At 44.2% G+C, this 17,013-nt stretch overlaps 1 protein-coding gene across 2 annotated transcripts in view; it reads right to left on the reverse strand.

The window, feature by feature from the left end:
- The window catches only part of LOC127567879 (probable voltage-dependent R-type calcium channel subunit alpha-1E), a 615,955-nt gene that overhangs the window by 140,459 nt on the left and 458,483 nt on the right, over window positions 1-17,013 (reverse strand). For both annotated transcript variants that reach the window (XM_052011039.1, XM_052011041.1), the window contains exon 27: window positions 10,371-10,531. In XM_052011039.1, the coding sequence (XP_051866999.1) occupies window positions 10,371-10,531 (161 nt within the window). The remainder of the gene's footprint in view (window positions 1-10,370; window positions 10,532-17,013) is intronic.

Consider the following 17,013-nt stretch of genomic DNA (forward strand, 5'->3'; position numbering starts at 1 on the left):
TTACTTTGGAGTGGAGGTGGCTGAGGGAGTAAACCTAATAGAGCAGTACAAAACTGAGTAGCATAGATAGGGTAGACAGTAGGAAAGTTTTCCTCACAAACAATGAAAGATCAAAGGTTTAGGGTAAGGGGCGAGAGATATTAGAGGAGATCTGTGGCAGAAATTTTTCCCACAGAGGGTGGAATCTGGAACACACTGTCTGGCTGAGTGGTGGAGGCAGGGACTCTCATAACAGTTAAAACATATCTGGATGAGGACTAAAGCACAGAAGGCCACAGACCAAGTATTGGGAACTGAGATTGGTGTAGATGTGTACTCGATGATCAGCATGAACATGGTGGGCCAAAGGGCCTGTTTCTGTGCTGTAAGACTCTATTTGTCAAGCACGATTTTCAATCTATGTTGACCTTTGCCAATCCTGTTACCCTTCTCCAAGTGCTCTCCTGTTACATCTTTTATATGGATTGAATACTTTTGCCACCACTGATGTTAAGCTAATTAGTCTACAGTTTCCTGTTTTCTCTTTGCCTCCTTTTTTAAATTTTGGGATTACATTAACTACTCTCCGACCCATTGATTAGTAAATTTACAGACACCTGAAAATTGGTGGTAATATTGAGAGTGAGAAGATATAATTAGGCTATGGAACAATATTGATGATTTGATAAGATAGGCAGAGCCATAAGTGTGAGGTGATTCACTTTAAGAGGACTAATCAGGGTAGGACCCATACCATGTATGGTAGACCACCAGGGAGTATTGAGGAAGTGAGGTACCTCAGTGTACAAATTCAAGGATCCTCGACCATGGCAACACAGTTGGATAAGGTGGTGAAGGATACATATGAGGGACGTTATGGTACAACTTTATAAAACATTGGTTAGGCCACAGCTGGAACATTATGTGCAGTTCTAGTTGCCACACTATAGGAAGGACACGAGAAACAGATGCTGGAATCTAGATGAAAAAAGCAACAAAATGCTGGAGGAACTCAGCGGGCCAGGCAACATCCATGAAGAAAAGCAGGCGGTCAACGTTTCTGGTCAGGACCCTTCTTCAGGACTGAACATAGGAAAAGGGGTAGCCCAACATATAGGAGAGAAAAGCAGAGCAGTGATAGGTGGACAAAAGAGGGGAGGCCTGGTGGCACAAGGTGGTGATAGGTAGATGCAGGTAAAAGCCCAGAGAAGACAGAGGGTGGTGGTATATGGAGCATATTCTGCCTGGAGGTTGGTGACCAGTGGTGCTTCTCAGGGATCTGTTCTGGAACCGCTGCCCTTTGTGACTTTTATAAATGACTTGGATGAGGATATGGAAGGGTGGGTTAGTAAGTTTGCTGATGATACAAAGGTTGGTGGTGTTGTGGATAGTGTGGAAGGTTGCAGTAGGTTACAACAGGATATTGATAGAATGCAGAGCTGGGCTGAGAAGTGCCAGATGGAGTTCAACCCTTATAAGTGTGAAGTGATACACTTTGGGAAATCAAATTCAAAGGCAGAATACAAGGTTAGTGGCAGGACTCTTATCGGTGTGTAGGAACAGAGGAATCTTGGGGTCCACATCCATAGATCTCTCAAGGTTGCCACGCAGGTCGATAAGGTTGTTAAGAAGGCGTATGGAGTGCTGGCCTTCATTAGTGGGGGTATTGAGTTCAAGAGCCGCGAGGTGATGTTGCAGCTCTATAGAACTCTGGTCAGACCACACTTGGAGTATTGTGTTCAGTTCTGGTCGCCTCAAAGGATGTGGAAGCTTTAGAGAGGGTGCAGAAGAGAGTTACCAGGATGTTGTCTGGACTGGAGAGCATGTCTTATGAGGATAGGTTGAGCGAGCTAGGGCTTTTCTCTTTGGAGAGAATGAGGATGAGAGATGAATTGATAGAGGTGTACAAGATGATAAGAGGCATAGATCGAGTGGACAGAGACTTTTTCCCAGTGCAACAATGGCTAACACAAGGGAACATAATTTTAAGGTGAATGGAGGGATGTCAGGGGTAAGTTTTTTACACAGGGAGTGGTGGGTGTGTGGAACGCACTGCCGGCAGAGGTTGTGGGGCAGATACATTAGGGACACTTAAGAGACTCTTAGATAGACACATGAATGATAGAGTAATGGGGGGCTATGTGGGAGGGAAGGGTTAGATAGATCTTAGAGCAGGATAAAATGTCGGCACAATATTGTGGGCTGCAGGGCCTGAACTGTGCTGCAGTGTTCTATGTTTTATGTTCTATGTATGTTCTATGTAAGATAGTGATAGGCAGGTGCAGGGGAGGAGGGGAGAGCAGATCCACCAGGGGATGGGTCAAACGTATGGAAGCAGGTGGCATGTGGGGAGGGGAGCAGAGGAAAAGGAGAGAGAAAAAAGAGAAAAAAAAGCAAGGAGAAAAAAGGATAGGCTAGGAAAGGGAAGAAGTGAAGAGGCAAGATGGTGGGGGAGGGGTTTGGTTTACTTAAAGTGGGGGAATCCGATGTTCATCCTATTAGCCTGTAAGGTCCAAAAATGGAAAATGAGGTGCTGTTGCTGCAGTTTGCACTTGGACTTCTCCCGGCAGCGGAGGAGGCCGAGGACTGACATATCAGTGATGGACTGGGAAACTTCAACTCCCCCTCCCATTCCTTTACTAGTACGTCAGTCCTCAGCCTCTTCCACTGCCGGAAGAAGTCCAAATGCAAACTGGAGCAACAGCACCTCATTTTCCATCTTGGGACCTTACAACCTAATGGGATGAACATTGGATTCTCCCACTTTAAGTAAACCAAACCCCCTCCCCCCCACCCCCCACCACCATCTTGCCTCTTCTTTTCTTCCCTTTCCTAGCCTATATTTCTTTTCCTTGCCATTTTCTCTCTTTTTTTCTCTTTTTTTCTTTCTCTTTTCCCTCTCCTTCCCTCCTCCCATACCACCTGCCTACATACCTTTGACCCATCCCCCGGTGGATCTGCTCTCCCCTCCTCCCCCACACCTGCCTATCACTATCTCCTACCTGCATCTACCTATCACCACCTTGTGCCCACCCCGCCTCCCCTCTTTTGTCCACCTGTCACTGCTCTGCTTTTCCCACCTATATATTAGGCTTCCCCTTTTCCCACCTTCAGTCCTGAAGAAGGGTCCTGACCCGAAATGTTGACTACCTGCTTTTCTCCATGGATGATGCCCGACCTGCTGAGTTCCTCCAGCATCTTGTTGTTTTTTCATAGGAAGGACATGATTACACTGCAGAGGGTGCAGAGGAGACTCACCAGGATGTTGCCTGGCATGGAGTGTTTCAACTATAACTGGATAGGCTGGGGTTGTTTTCCTTGGAGTGGTGGAGTCTGACAGGGGACGTGATAGAGGTGAACACAATTATGTGGACGTAAGCAGCAGGAAACTTTAGTTTGGGAGGCGTCCCAATTCTCTGCGAGTTTTCCTGCTGGAGCTGTTGTATACACAGACTTTCATAGCATGGGAGGACAGCCTGAAGGTGAGGAGTAAATGGAGAGATTGCTCCGGGAAACTGGAACACACAGTCGATAAAAAAGAATGTAAGACACAGGGCCTGCTCCCACTCAGTAAGATCATGGCTGCTTCAATCTTGGCCTCATGACCAGTTTCCTGTTTTCACTCTCCATACACTTTGACTAACTTATAGCTTAAATGTTGTCAGTCTCTGCCGTGAATATATTACACAACTCTGCCAGTCAGTGTAACGCTATTACAGCACCAGCAATCCATGTTCAATTCCGGCCACTGTCTGTAAGGAATTTGTATGTTCTCCCCGTGTCTGCGTGGGTTTCCTCCGGGAGCTCCGGTTTCTTCCCACATTCCAAAGACGTACGGGTTAGGAAGTTGTGGGCATGCTATGTTGGCGCCGGAAGCGTGGCGACACTTGCGGGCTGCTCCCAGAGCACTCTATGCAAAAGATGCATTTCGCTGTGTGTTTTGATGTACGTGCGACTAATAAAGATATCTTATCTTATGTTATCTTATCTCTGTGGGAGAGAATGCCAAAGATTCACAGCACTGAGGGAAGAAATTCCTCCCCTTCTCCATTTGAAATGGTCAATTCCTTGTTCTAAAACCATGTCCCCTAGTTTCCAAACCGTCCACTTGGGGAAATATCATCTCAGCATCCACCTGTCAATCTCCCTCGGTATCTGATATATTTCAATAAGATTACCACTCTGCCTTTACACTCTGAGGCGTATAGGTCCAACATGCTCCACTCTTTTTGCAGGTCAATTCCCACATCCTAAGAATCAACCAAACAAAACTTCTCCGCAATACCTCCAGTCGAAGTATAGCATTTCTTAAATATGGAGACAAAAGCATTTCAGGTGCATCCTCATCAACCCTTGCAGTGTTTCACTAACCATTGTAATTACTTGAGTTATTGCGTGCCTTCTTTTTGTGTCCCTTGTACTAGGACCATCAGATCCTTTGTAATCTCATTCCACAGATGCTGCCTGACCTTCTGAGTTTTCCCAGTAATTTTATGATTTTGTTTCAGATTTGGCAAACGGAGTTTAATTCAGATAAGTGCAAGGTGTTGCATTTTGGAAAGTCAAATCCAGGTAGGACTTTCACAGTGAACAGTAGGGCCCTGAGGAGTGTTGTAGAACAGAGGGACCTTCATGTATGAGTATATGGTTCCCTGAAAGTGGAGTCACAGGTAGACAGGGTGGTGAAGAAGGCTTTTAGCATGCTGGCCTTCATCAGTCAGGGCAGTGAGTATAGAAGTTGAAAGGTCATGGTGCAGTTGTACAAGACATTGGGAGGCTGCACTTGGAGTATTGTGTTCAGTTTTGGTCACCCTGCTGTAGGAAAGATGTTATTATATTGGAAAGAGTGCAGAAAGGATTTACAAGGATGTTGCCAGGACTCGAGCAAATAAGTTATAGCGAGAGGTTGGACAGGCTAGGACTTTTTTCCTTGGACCACAGCAGACTGAGAGGTGATCTTATGGAGGTTTGTAAAATCATTAGGGGAATACATAAGGCGAATGCACAGAGTTTTTTCCTCACAGTTGAGGAACCTAGAACTAGAGGGCATAGGTTTAAGGTGTGGGGAGAGATTTAATAGCAACTTGAGGGGCAACTTTTTCACCTAGAGGGTGGTCAGTAAATGGAATTAGCTGCCAGAGGAAGTGTTTGAGGCAGGTACATTAACAGTATGGAATCTTGCTCAGCATGGACCAGTTGGGTCGAAGGGCATGTTTTCATGCTGTATGACTCTATGACTCTATCTTACTGAATGCCTTCCAGGAATCCAAGTGCACTATATCTGCATGTTCCCCTTTATCCTCCCAGCTTGCTACATCCTTAAGGAACTCCAGCAAATTTGTCAAACACAGTAGCCTTCTCACAACCCAGGTTGACTCATCTTGATTGTCATATTACTTTCGAAGTACCTGCTGTTACCTCCTTAATAATGGGCTCCAGCACCTTCCCTCAGCGTGACTGGCCTATAGTTTCCCTCTTTTCTTGAATATTAATACAATTACAGCAAAATTTTCTTTACAAAAAGGTGAAAACTATACTTGTATTCCTGATTACCTGTACCTGCATGCTAACTTTGAGCACTTCATAGATGAGAACCTCCAGATCATTCTGTAGAAAAATATGAAGTGGTCTGTTTCCATTTAAACAATATTCTGCTCCTAATCTTCTGACCAAAGCGGATGAGGTCACGTTTCCCACCTTCCAGACTTTTGCCGGAAAATGACAGCCTCATTCTTACTTGCTGCTTCCTGCCTGTAGGCCAATCCGCTATCACTGGGCGCCACAGTGATGCAGCTGGTACAGCTGCTCACAACTCCAGCGACCTGGGTTCGATCCTGGTCTCCGATTCTAACTGTGCGGAGTTTGCACGCTCTCCCAGTGACTGTGTGGGTTTCTCCCCGGGTGCTCCAGTTTCCTCCCACATCCCAAAGATGTGTGGGTTTGCAGGTTAATTGCCCCAAGTGAATAGGTGAGTGGTAGAATCTAGTCGGGCTGGGAGGGGAGTTGATGGGAGTGTGGGGTGGAATGATTTAGGTTAGAGTAGGATTAGAGCGAACATGGGTGCTTGATGGTCAGCACAGACTCGGTGGGCCGAAAGGCCTGTTTCCATGCTGTGCCTCTCTACGACTTACTGTCTATGATGAATACATCACCTCCAACACCATGAACTCTTACTTTGTGAAGCTTTTTTTGTGTGGCATCTTTTCAAATGCCCCGAGGAAACCCATACCCACAGGAATACAAAGGGGAGGGGTAAACAGTAGTCGGTATCTGGAATGAGCTGCCAGAGGACATGGTGAAGGCAGGAACATTTAAGAGGCATCTGGACAGGTACTTGAATGAGCAGGGAACAGACGGATATGAAATGAATGCAGGCAAGTGGGATTGATGATAATAGGCACTGATGAGCTGAGCTGAAGAGTCTGTTTCTCTGCTGTACAACTGGATGTCTCTAAGTTCCCCGCGATCCATCCTGGATAACACTTCCTGAAAGAACTCTAATAACGTCGTTGGGTGTAATTTCCCCTTCATGAGACCACACCACCACTGTCTTATGAGAACATAGAACATAGAAAAACTACAGCACAATTCAGGCCCTTCGGCCCACAAAGCTGTGCCGAACATGTCCCTACCCTAGAAATTACTAGGCTTACCCGTAGCCCTCTATTTTACTCAGCTCCATGTACCTACCTAATAGTCTCTTGAAAGACCCTATCGTATCTGCCTCCATCACCGTTGCCGGCCGCCCATTCCACGCGCTCACCACTCTCTGAGTAAAAAACTTACCCCTGACATCTCCTCTATACCTACTCCTCAGCACCTTAAGCCTATGTCCTCTTGTGGCCACCATTTCAGCCCTGGCGAAAGCCTTTGACTATCTACCCTATCAATACCTCTCATCATCTTATACACCTCAATCAGGTCCCCCTCATCCTCCGTTTCTCCAAGGAGAAAAGGCCGAGTTCCCTCAACCTGCTTTCATAAGGCATGCTCCGCATTCCAGGCAGCATCCTTGTAAATCTCCTCTGCATTCTCTCTATGGCTTCCACATCTTTCCTGTAGTGAAGCAACCAGAACTGAGCACAGTACTCCAAGTGGGGTCTGACCTGGGACCTATATAGCTGCAACAATACCTCTCGGCTCCTAAATTCAATTCCCCGATTGATGAAGAACAATACACCATATGCCTTCTTAACCACAGAGTCAACCTGCACAGCCGCTTTGAGCGTCCTATGGACTCGGACCCCAAGACCCCTCTGATCTTCTACACTGCCAAGAGTTCTACCATTAATACTATATTCTGCCATCATATTTGACCTACCAAAATGAACCACTTCACACTTATCTGGGTTGAACTGCATCTGCCACTTCTCAACGCAACTCTGCATCCTATCTATGTCCCTTTGTAACCTCTGACAGCCCTCCAAACTATCCACAACACCCCCAACCTTCGTGTCATCCGCAAACTTACTAACCCACTCCTCCATTTCCTCATCCAGGTCATTTATAAAAATCACAAAGAGTAAGGGTCCCAGAACAGACCCCTGAGGTACACCACAGGTCACTGACCTCCACTCAGAATATGACTCTTCAACAACCACTCTTTGCCTTCTGTGGGCCAGCCAGTTCTGAATCCATACCGCAATGTCCCCATGGATCCCATGTCTCCTCACCTTCTCCATAAGCCTTGCATGGGGTACCTTATCAAATGCCTTGCTGAAATCCATATACACTACATCTATTGCTCTCCCTTCATCGATGTGTTTAGTCACATCCCCAAAAAATTCAATCAGGCTCGTAAGGCAGGACCTGCACTTAACAAAACCATGCTGACTATTCCTAATCATATTATACCTCTCCAAATGTTCATAAATCCTGCCTCTCAGGATCTTCTCCATCAGCTTACCAACCACTGAGGTAAGACTCACCGGTCTATAATCCCTTGGGCTATCCCTAATCCCCTTCTTGAATAAGGGAACAACATCTGCAACCCTCCAATCTTCCGGAACCTCTCCCTTCTCCATCGACAACGCAAAGATCATCGTCAGAGGCTCTGCAATCTCCTCCCTCACCTCCCACAGCAACCTGGGGTACATCTCATCCGGTCCCGGAGACTTATCTAACTTGATGCTTTCCAAATGTTTCAGCACCACCTCTTTTCTAATATCTACATGCTCAAGCTTTACAGGCCGCTGCATGTCCCAACTACAATCCCCCAGATCTTTTCGCGTGGCGAATGCTAACATAAAGTATTCATTAAGTACATCTGCTATTTCTTTTGGATCCATACACACTTTCCCACTGCTTCACTTGATAGGCCCTATCCTTTCGCATCTCATCCTCTTACTCTTCACATACCTGTAGAACGCCTTGGGGTTTTCCTTAATCCTGCCCGCCAAGGCCTTCTCATGTCCCCTTCTGGCTCTCCTAATCTCTTTCTTAAATTCCTTCCTTTTAGCCTTGTACTCCTCCAGATCTCTAACATTACCTAGCTCTCTGTACCTTTTGTATGACTTTCCAACGTTCTGTTATTATCTCCTTAATAATCGATTCCAACCATTTCCCAATTATCAATGTCAGGCAGACTCTGAGTCATTCTCGCACTTGCTTCTCCATCTTGTGTTTATAGTGAGGAAAACTATCAGAAAGATTCTCGGACCATTCGTCTATCATTAACATCGATTGTAAATATGAAATATGCACCGATCATCCGGGGAACAGCGTACAATTTAAAAAGCTGTGATCTTGAGAGATCCAGGATGAGGAGTTAAATAATGATTCAGCTTGTTTAGAAAGGGAAGATTAAGATTCATACAAAGCCAAGTACAGAAATTCACACAGACAAAACCGTACCGTGGGCGGCACGGTAGCGTGGCGGTTAGTGCGAAGCTATTACAGCGACAGCGATCGGGGTTCAATTCCCATCGCTGTCTGTAAGGAGTTTGTACGTTCTCTCATGTCTGCGTGGGTTTCCTCCGGGTGCTCCGGTTTCCTCCCACATTGCAAAGACGTAGGGGTAGGCTAATTGGGTTTAAAGTGGGCGGCGCGGACTAGCTGGGCTGGAAGGGCCTGTTACCACACTGTAAATAAAATTTAAATTTAAAACTTAAATTTAAATTTTAAATTCAAAATATACATGTCTGACAGCAAACAAGAAGTTTCAAATATATTTGCAATTGCAAAATAGGAAGAAATACCAAAATATTCGATTCTCATGGGAAAAGTTAAATCCAATGAGGAAATTGTGCAGAGTTTTGTGCACACGAGAGACGATGTAGTGTCAGTGTGACCTGCTGTGGATACTGTGGTATGTGTGTAGTGTCAGTGTGACCTGATGTGAACAGTCTGGTGTGTGTTCATATAGATACTGTGGTGTGTGTGTGTGTGTGTGTGTAGTGTCAGTGTGACCTGGCGTGGACACTGCAGAGTGTGTGTAGTGTCAGTGTATCCTGGTGTGGACACAATGGTGTGTGTATAATGTCAGTGTGAGCTAATGGGAGACTGAGCTGTTTGTGTAGTGTCAGTGTGTCCTGATGTGGACTCTGTGGAGTGTTTGTGTGCAAAGTGAATGTGGACACTGTGGTGTGTGTGTGGTGTCAGTATGATCTGATGTGGACACTGTGGTGTGTGTGTGTGGTGTCAGTGTGAGCTGATGTGGACACTGGTCTGTGTGTAGTGTCAATGTGAGCTGACTTGGATAATGTGGTGTGTGTGTGTGTGTGTAGTGTAGTGTCTGTGTGATCTGATGTGGATACTATGATGTGTGTGTCGTGTCAGTGTGATCTGATATGGACACTGTGTTGTGTGTGTGTAAGTGTGGGTGTCACCTGATATGGATACTATGATGTGTGTGTAGTTTCACTGTGATCTGATGTGGACACCATGTTGTGTGTACAGTGTCAATGTGACCTGATATGGACACTGTGGTGTGTGTGTCGTTTTAGTGTGATCTGACGTGGACATTGTGGGGTGTGCATAGTGTGATTGTAAGCTGATATGGACACTGTGGTGTGTGTGTAGTGTCAATTTGACCTGGTGTGGGCACTGTGGAGTGTTTGTAGTGTCAGTGTGAGCTGACTTAGATACTGTGGTGTGTGCATAGTGTCAGTGTCACATAGTGTACCCACTGTGGTGTGTGTATAGTGTGAGTATAAACTGCTGTGGACACTGTGGAGTGTGTGCAGGGTCAATGTGACCTGATGTGGACATGGTGTTGTGTGTGCAGTCAGTGTGATCTGATGTGGACACTGTGGTGCGTGTGCAGGGTCAGTGTGAGCTGTAGTATGTGTGAGTGTGGGGGTCAGTGTGAGCTGATGTGGACACTGTGATGTGTGTGCAGGGTCAGTGTGAGCTGGGCTCACACTCCTTGTGCTTGGGGTCTGCATCATTACCTGCATTCCTGTTTGGTCATCTTGCTGCTATCTGTGCAGTAGAAAAACTTGCCCTTGAAGAGCTGCACGGCGATCACTGCGAAGATGAACATGAAGAGTTTGTAGACTATCAGAATGTTAAACACGTTCTTCAGTGATGTCACCACGCAGTCGAACACTGCCTGAAACCAGAATGCCACAGGATAGTAACCCATGCCATCAGCAGAGAACCCCAAGCCCACTGGCAGTCTTATCATCTATACCTTCATTACCACTTGTCCAGATTGGAGAGGAGGAAATGGCAACGCTGTGATGCAGATGGAGGTGAATTGTGTTGGAGACAGACTGAGGTGTGTCAATGGAAGGAATGAGAAATGGAACAGACATTGAGCCTCCTCAGTCTGCTCCACCACCTATTTTACTCAAGCCTACTTTCCAGCTCTGTTCTAATACCCTCTGAATTACTGAACATATTCAGCATCCACAGCGCTCTGTGTGAGAATCCCCTTATCTCAGTCCCAATTGTCCAAACTAATAACCTGAGACTTTCAGACAGAGAGCTGACTCCTTAGCCAAGACAAATGTCAACTGGCAAGAATTTCTTGTTTCTAACAGGTCATTGCTCATTCTTCCAAACCCTATGGATGCAGGCTTCCTCCCCTCCAAAAATGGTCCTCTCCTTTGCTGCATCGACTTCAAGCCAAGTATATCCTTGCTGACATAATCAGACCCACACAGGCTACTCTCCCCAGATCAAAGCCTTTCAAATTAAATAAGACATTTTTTCTCTCAGACTTCAATCCCCTTGCCACAAAGGCAGATATTGACTTCCAAATTGCTTGTAGTTCCTGTGATTTACATGCAAGGATTAGTCTCTCATCTTTTAAAATGTATTCTTTTCTATTATGCCTCAAGAGATTGTAATATTATTCAGAATTATTAATTATTTATTTAAATGCCCTCCAGTATTAGGCACCTTGACCCTGGGAAAAAGATACCGCTGCCTTGTCTATCTATGCCTCTCATAATTCTATAAACTTTAATCAGGTCTCCCCTCAGCCTCCACCGCTCCAGAGAAAACAACACAAGTTTGTCCAACCTCTCCTCATCGCACATGCCCTCTAATGCAGACAGCATCCTTCTAAACCTCTTCTGCACCCTCTTCAAAGCCTCCACATCCTTCCTGTAGTGGGGCAACCAGAATTGAATGCAACACTCTAGATGAAACCTGACTAGAGTTTTATAAAGCTGCAGCACAACTTCCTGACTCTTGAACTCAGTGCCTGGACTAATGAAGGCAAGCATGCCATATGCCTTCTTTACCACCCTATCAACCTGTGCAGTTACCTTCAGGGAGCTCTAGACTTGGACCCCTTGATCCCTCTGTAGATCAACAATTAAGCAGCCTGCCATTAACTGTGTACTGTCTCTTTACATTTGACCTCCCAAAGTGCAACACCTCACATTTGGCCAGATTAAACTCCATCTGCCATTTCTTCGTCCATATATTCAATTTATCTATATACCACTGTATTCTTTGGCAATCTTCTACACTATCCACAACACCACCAATCTTTGTATCGTCTGCGAACTTACTAATCCACCAAACCCATTTTCACCCAGGTCATTTATGTGTATCACAAATAGCAGAAGTCCCGGTACGGATCCCTGGAGAACACCACTAGTCACAGACCTCCAGCTAGATTAAGTCCCATTGACCACTACACTCTGCCTTCTGCAGACAAGCCAGTTCTGAATCCAAATGGCCATGTCACCTTGGATCTTGGTGCTTTATACTTATGCAATTTGTTTAAACATGAGTTCTTAGTTTTGATCCTATCTCTAAAACTTAATACAAAATCCATCATTATATGATCACTGCCGCTATCCAGTTTGAGTAATTAACCTTGTTTCAATCCATAATATAAGGTTCAAAGCAGGCTAAACTCTTGGTGTCCTTCACGTTATCTTGAAGGCACTCCATCAACAGTTACTCCAAGCTGGTTTTGCTGACTTATTTTGCTCTGTTTATATTGAAATTAATCTTCTACAATTACTGTCTAACCTTTATTATTTGCTCCTTTTCCTAGATTTACACTGTCCAAGAAAATAATCATAGTTATGAGGCCGAGACGTTATTGCCACCAATGTTTCCTGTCCTTCATTATTTCTTTGCTCCCAGTCCTTCTGGATCCTGATTTTCTTGATAAACATCTTTTCCCGCTGCTCTCTTTATCTTCCCCTGTTTCATTGCAAATGTTGCCACCATTTTCAATCTTGCCTTTTTTTTCTGACAATCAACTATCCTGGAACTCCAGTTCCCAAATTTGGTCACTCTGCAACCAAACCTCAGCAATGGATCAGATGGACATCTTCAAGAGATGGTGCCTCAAGAAGGCAAAATCCATCACTGGGGACCTTTTTTTTGTAATTTTATGTCTTTGCACTGTACTGCTGCTGGAAAACAACAAATTTCACATCATATAAATCAGTGATAATAAACCTAATTCTGATTCTGAAGTTTGTGCTGCAAATTCTTCCGTCTTGCGGTAAATACTTCTTGCATTCAGATAAAGGGCATTTAATTTTAAAAGTTTACCAGGGATGACTCTGTTCCTTCCCAACACAAACCACTATTCTGTTCTCCAGCCTTGAATTTTCTCCTTAGAATAAAAAGACTAGTGATATTACTGTTCACTGCCACTTTATCAGGGTGACATTGGAGATATAATGAGACACAGCATAAATGGAATGCTATGAGTAGCAAAATGAGGTAGATACCAAATCAGCAGATTGGAGAAGCTTTTGTAGATCACCTAGGTGATTGTGATTACAATATAATGTTTATGGCAATCTTTATGGCCTAAAACCAAAGAACAACTGAAAAAAAGTACATTTTGAAGGGGATAATAATAAAATTAGTAGAAACCAATGTGATTAACGTACTGTGAAATAACAACAGCAGTGGGAGACATCCAAATGGCAATCAGTTCAGGATAAGTACATCACAATAATGAAACAAACTGGGACAGTAACAGCATATCACAAATAGTGGAAGAAATGAGCAAAATGTAAAAAAGGCACATACATATTACCCGCAAAATAAAGGACAGGATGACAAAAGGAATAGGAAAAGAAATTAATAAAGGAATGTAGGGGGGTAATGAGGAATATGAACATAAATATAAAACACAAGTAAAATATTTGCAGGTATACTAACTGTGAAAGAAAAATCAGGATTTTGAGAATGCCTCTGTGGGACATAGGTGGTAAACTCAGCGGTAACGACAGAAAAATATTCAGTAGTCATTTTGCCAGAGGTGAACATGGCACCAGAATCGTAATTAAACTAAATCTTTTTACCTCAGCTCTACATAACTAAATAATTAATGAACAGCCAATGAAAGATTTATTTTTAATATCCATACATGAAAGAGAATAAGAAAAACTTTAAACTGAATAGTCAGGCACGGGCAGTGTTCTAGGAAGGAGAAATTTAGAAAGGTGAAGAAAAAGGGAATGGGGCGGGGTGGGGGGGGGGTAGGAAAAGGGATGAAGGTAACCAAAGTCTGTCAGGAAGGGACAAAGAAACATACAATTGCACCTCGAATTAGAGACAGAGCAGGGAAAACTAGTAAAAAGGAAAAACTTAAGGTCTTTTATCTGAATTCCACTCGACATCTGTTGTGAGATAAGTGAATTAATGGCACAAATATAAATAAATGGTTATGATCTAACAGCCAATGCAGGGATGTGGTTGCAAAGTGACCAGTGTTGGGAGTTAAATGTTGCAGGGTGCTTAGATTTTAGATTGGAGCAAAATGGAAAAGATGAGGAATAGCTCCAGTGAAAAAGGGTGGGATAAAGACAGTAGAGAGATAGGAACCTCACTCAGAAAAATCAAAAGATAGAATCAGTTTGGATGGAGCTAAGGAACAGCAAGGGGCAGAAAGCATTCATGGAAAATATATCGAGGTAAATCAAGACATAGCACAAATTAGGGAATTAGAAATGCATACAACATGAGGAATATATGGAGGACTTTAATCTGTATATAGACTGGGCAACTTCAATCAGCATTAATAGCGCAGAGCTCAAATTCATGGAGTATGTAAGAGATGGTTTTGTGGATCAGTATGTTGAAAAACCAATGAGGAAGCAGACTATTTAGATCTAGTCACGTGCTATGACAAAAGGGAAATCTTATAGTTCAGCAAAGAGTGATCATTATAATATAATGAGTAATAATAATAAGAATTCGAGACATGAGAGACTGCAGATAGTGGAATCTGGAGCAAAAAACAAAATGCTGGACGAATTCAGCGGACCAACCTACATCCGTGGGGGGGGGGGGGGTGGGGGACAGAATTGTTTCAGGTTGAAACCCTGAATCAGGACTAAGAATGGAGAGGGGAGGTATCCAATATAAACAGCAGAGGGGGAGTGGTGAGGCAGGAGCCAGTAGGTGATTGGTGGACTGAGGAGGGGTGAAGGATGACGGGCAGGTCATCAGGTAGGGGAGGGGAGCAGGGGTGGAGTTGGGAGACAGAGGTAGGGGGATGATGGATGGAGGCAGACAAGAAAAAAAGAGGCAGATGATGCGAGGTGTGGGGGAAGGGAGAGTGAAGGTGGAGACAGCTGCTGGAGGGAGATACGCAGGAACGCAAAGGGCCACCAGTGGTGGAATCTGATAAGAAAGTGATAATGGGAACCATTAGGGGAGAGGGGAATGGCAGATGGGGGAGGGAATCTGGTGGGTGAAGTGTGTGTGTCGTAAGCGGATGGAAGCTGGAGGTGGGGGGCAAAAATGGGTTGTGGGAGGCTGGAGCAGAAATGGGAAAGGGAACAAAAATGGGAGGATGGGAGGTGGATCAGTGGGAGAGAGGGGAGAGGAGGTAAGGGTTACCAATAAGTTGGAAAACTCAATGTCCATGACATTGGGTTATAGACTACCCAGGTGGAATATGAGGCGTTGTTCTAATAAGAGTTGGGATGTCATGTTGCAGCTGTACAGAAAATTGGTCAGACCACACATAGAGTATTATGCACAGTTCTGGTTGCTACACTACAGAAAGGATGTGGTAGTATTAGTAAGAATGCTGAAGAGATCGCCTGGATGTTGCCTAGAATGAAAGGCTTTACTTATAAGTAGAGATCGGAAAGGCTGGGTTTACTCACATTGGAATGTAGGAGGCTGAGGGATGACCTTATAGAGGCTTATAAAATTATGGGGGATCCAGATAGGAGAGATTGTTAGGGCATTTTCCTCAGGGCAGGGGAATCAAGAATTTGAGGGCTTAAGATGAGAGGGGAGAAATTGAAAGGAGATCTGACAGGCAAGTTTTTCCACATAGAGGGTGGTGGTTATCTGGTACGAGCTTCCTGAGGAGTTTGTAGAGGCAGGTACAATTACAATGTTTAAAAGATATTTGGACATGTCTTCAGATAGGAAGGAGTTGAGGGAATGGGCCTAGTGCAGGCAAATGTGATCAGGGTAGATAGGTATTATGGTTGGGATGAACGGGGTGGGCCAATTGGCCCATCCCTCTGCCATACAACTCTACAACTCAAAAACAAATATAGTATACAGAAATTGAATGTGATTTAGTTCAATCTGAAATCTGGATCATGAATCCGAACCATGCCAACTATTAAGATTTTACAGATGCACCACAGAAAGCATCCTATCCAGATGCATCACGGCTTGGTTTGGCAACTGCTCTGCCCGAGAAGGCAGGAAACTACAAAGAGTTGTGGACACAGCTCTGCCCATCACGGAAACCAACCTCCCCTCCATGGACTCTGTCTACACTTCTCACTGCCTCAGGAAAGTAGCCAACATAATCAAAGACCACACCCACCATGGACATTCTCTCTTCTCCCCCCTCCCACTGGGCAGAAGATAAAAAAGCTGCAAAGCACATACCACCAGGCTCAAGAACAGCTTGTATCCCACTTTTATGAATCTTGAATGGACATTTTACGATAAGATGGATTCTTGACCTCTCAGTCTACCTCATCATACCCTTGCACCTTATTCACTACCTGCATTGCACTTTCTCTGTAACACTTTATTCTGCATTCTTTTATTGCTTTTACCTTGTACTACCTTAATGTACTCATGTTTTGAAATGATCTGTATGGATGCCATTAAAAACAGAATTTTTCACTGTAGCTCGGTGACAATAATAAAATAATTAAGTTAAATTAATTAAATTGATGTCGTGTGAGTTAGATATGGCAGACTGGGAAACATATGATATGCAAGAATTCATTTTTACAACATGGGTCAAAAATTCAGCAGCGAACTTGTGCAGCTGTAGCTAACAAAGCTTTTACATAAGAGTCATAGAGTCAAACAGCATGGAAAAAGCTCTCGGCCCAACTCGTCCATGCCGACCAAGATGCCCATCTAAGTTTAGTCCCATTTTCCCACATTTGGCCCCTATCCCTCTGAAATTGTAAGTTTTATAATGTTGTGAAGAAGAGGAGAAAGCCTGAGGATTGAGAAAATGACTAAGGTACTGATAGGAAAAGGGAAAGTAGAGCAATCTAGTGAAACATACAAAAAGCAAACTGTAAAAACTTTCAAGTAGAAAGGAAAAGATTAGCAGAAGTAATGTGGGTTCCCAGCAGATTAAGACCGGAGAAATTACTTTGTGGA

This window comes from Pristis pectinata, chromosome 3 (genome assembly GCF_009764475.1).
Source record: "Pristis pectinata isolate sPriPec2 chromosome 3, sPriPec2.1.pri, whole genome shotgun sequence".
Classification (NCBI taxonomy): domain Eukaryota; kingdom Metazoa; phylum Chordata; class Chondrichthyes; order Rhinopristiformes; family Pristidae; genus Pristis; species Pristis pectinata.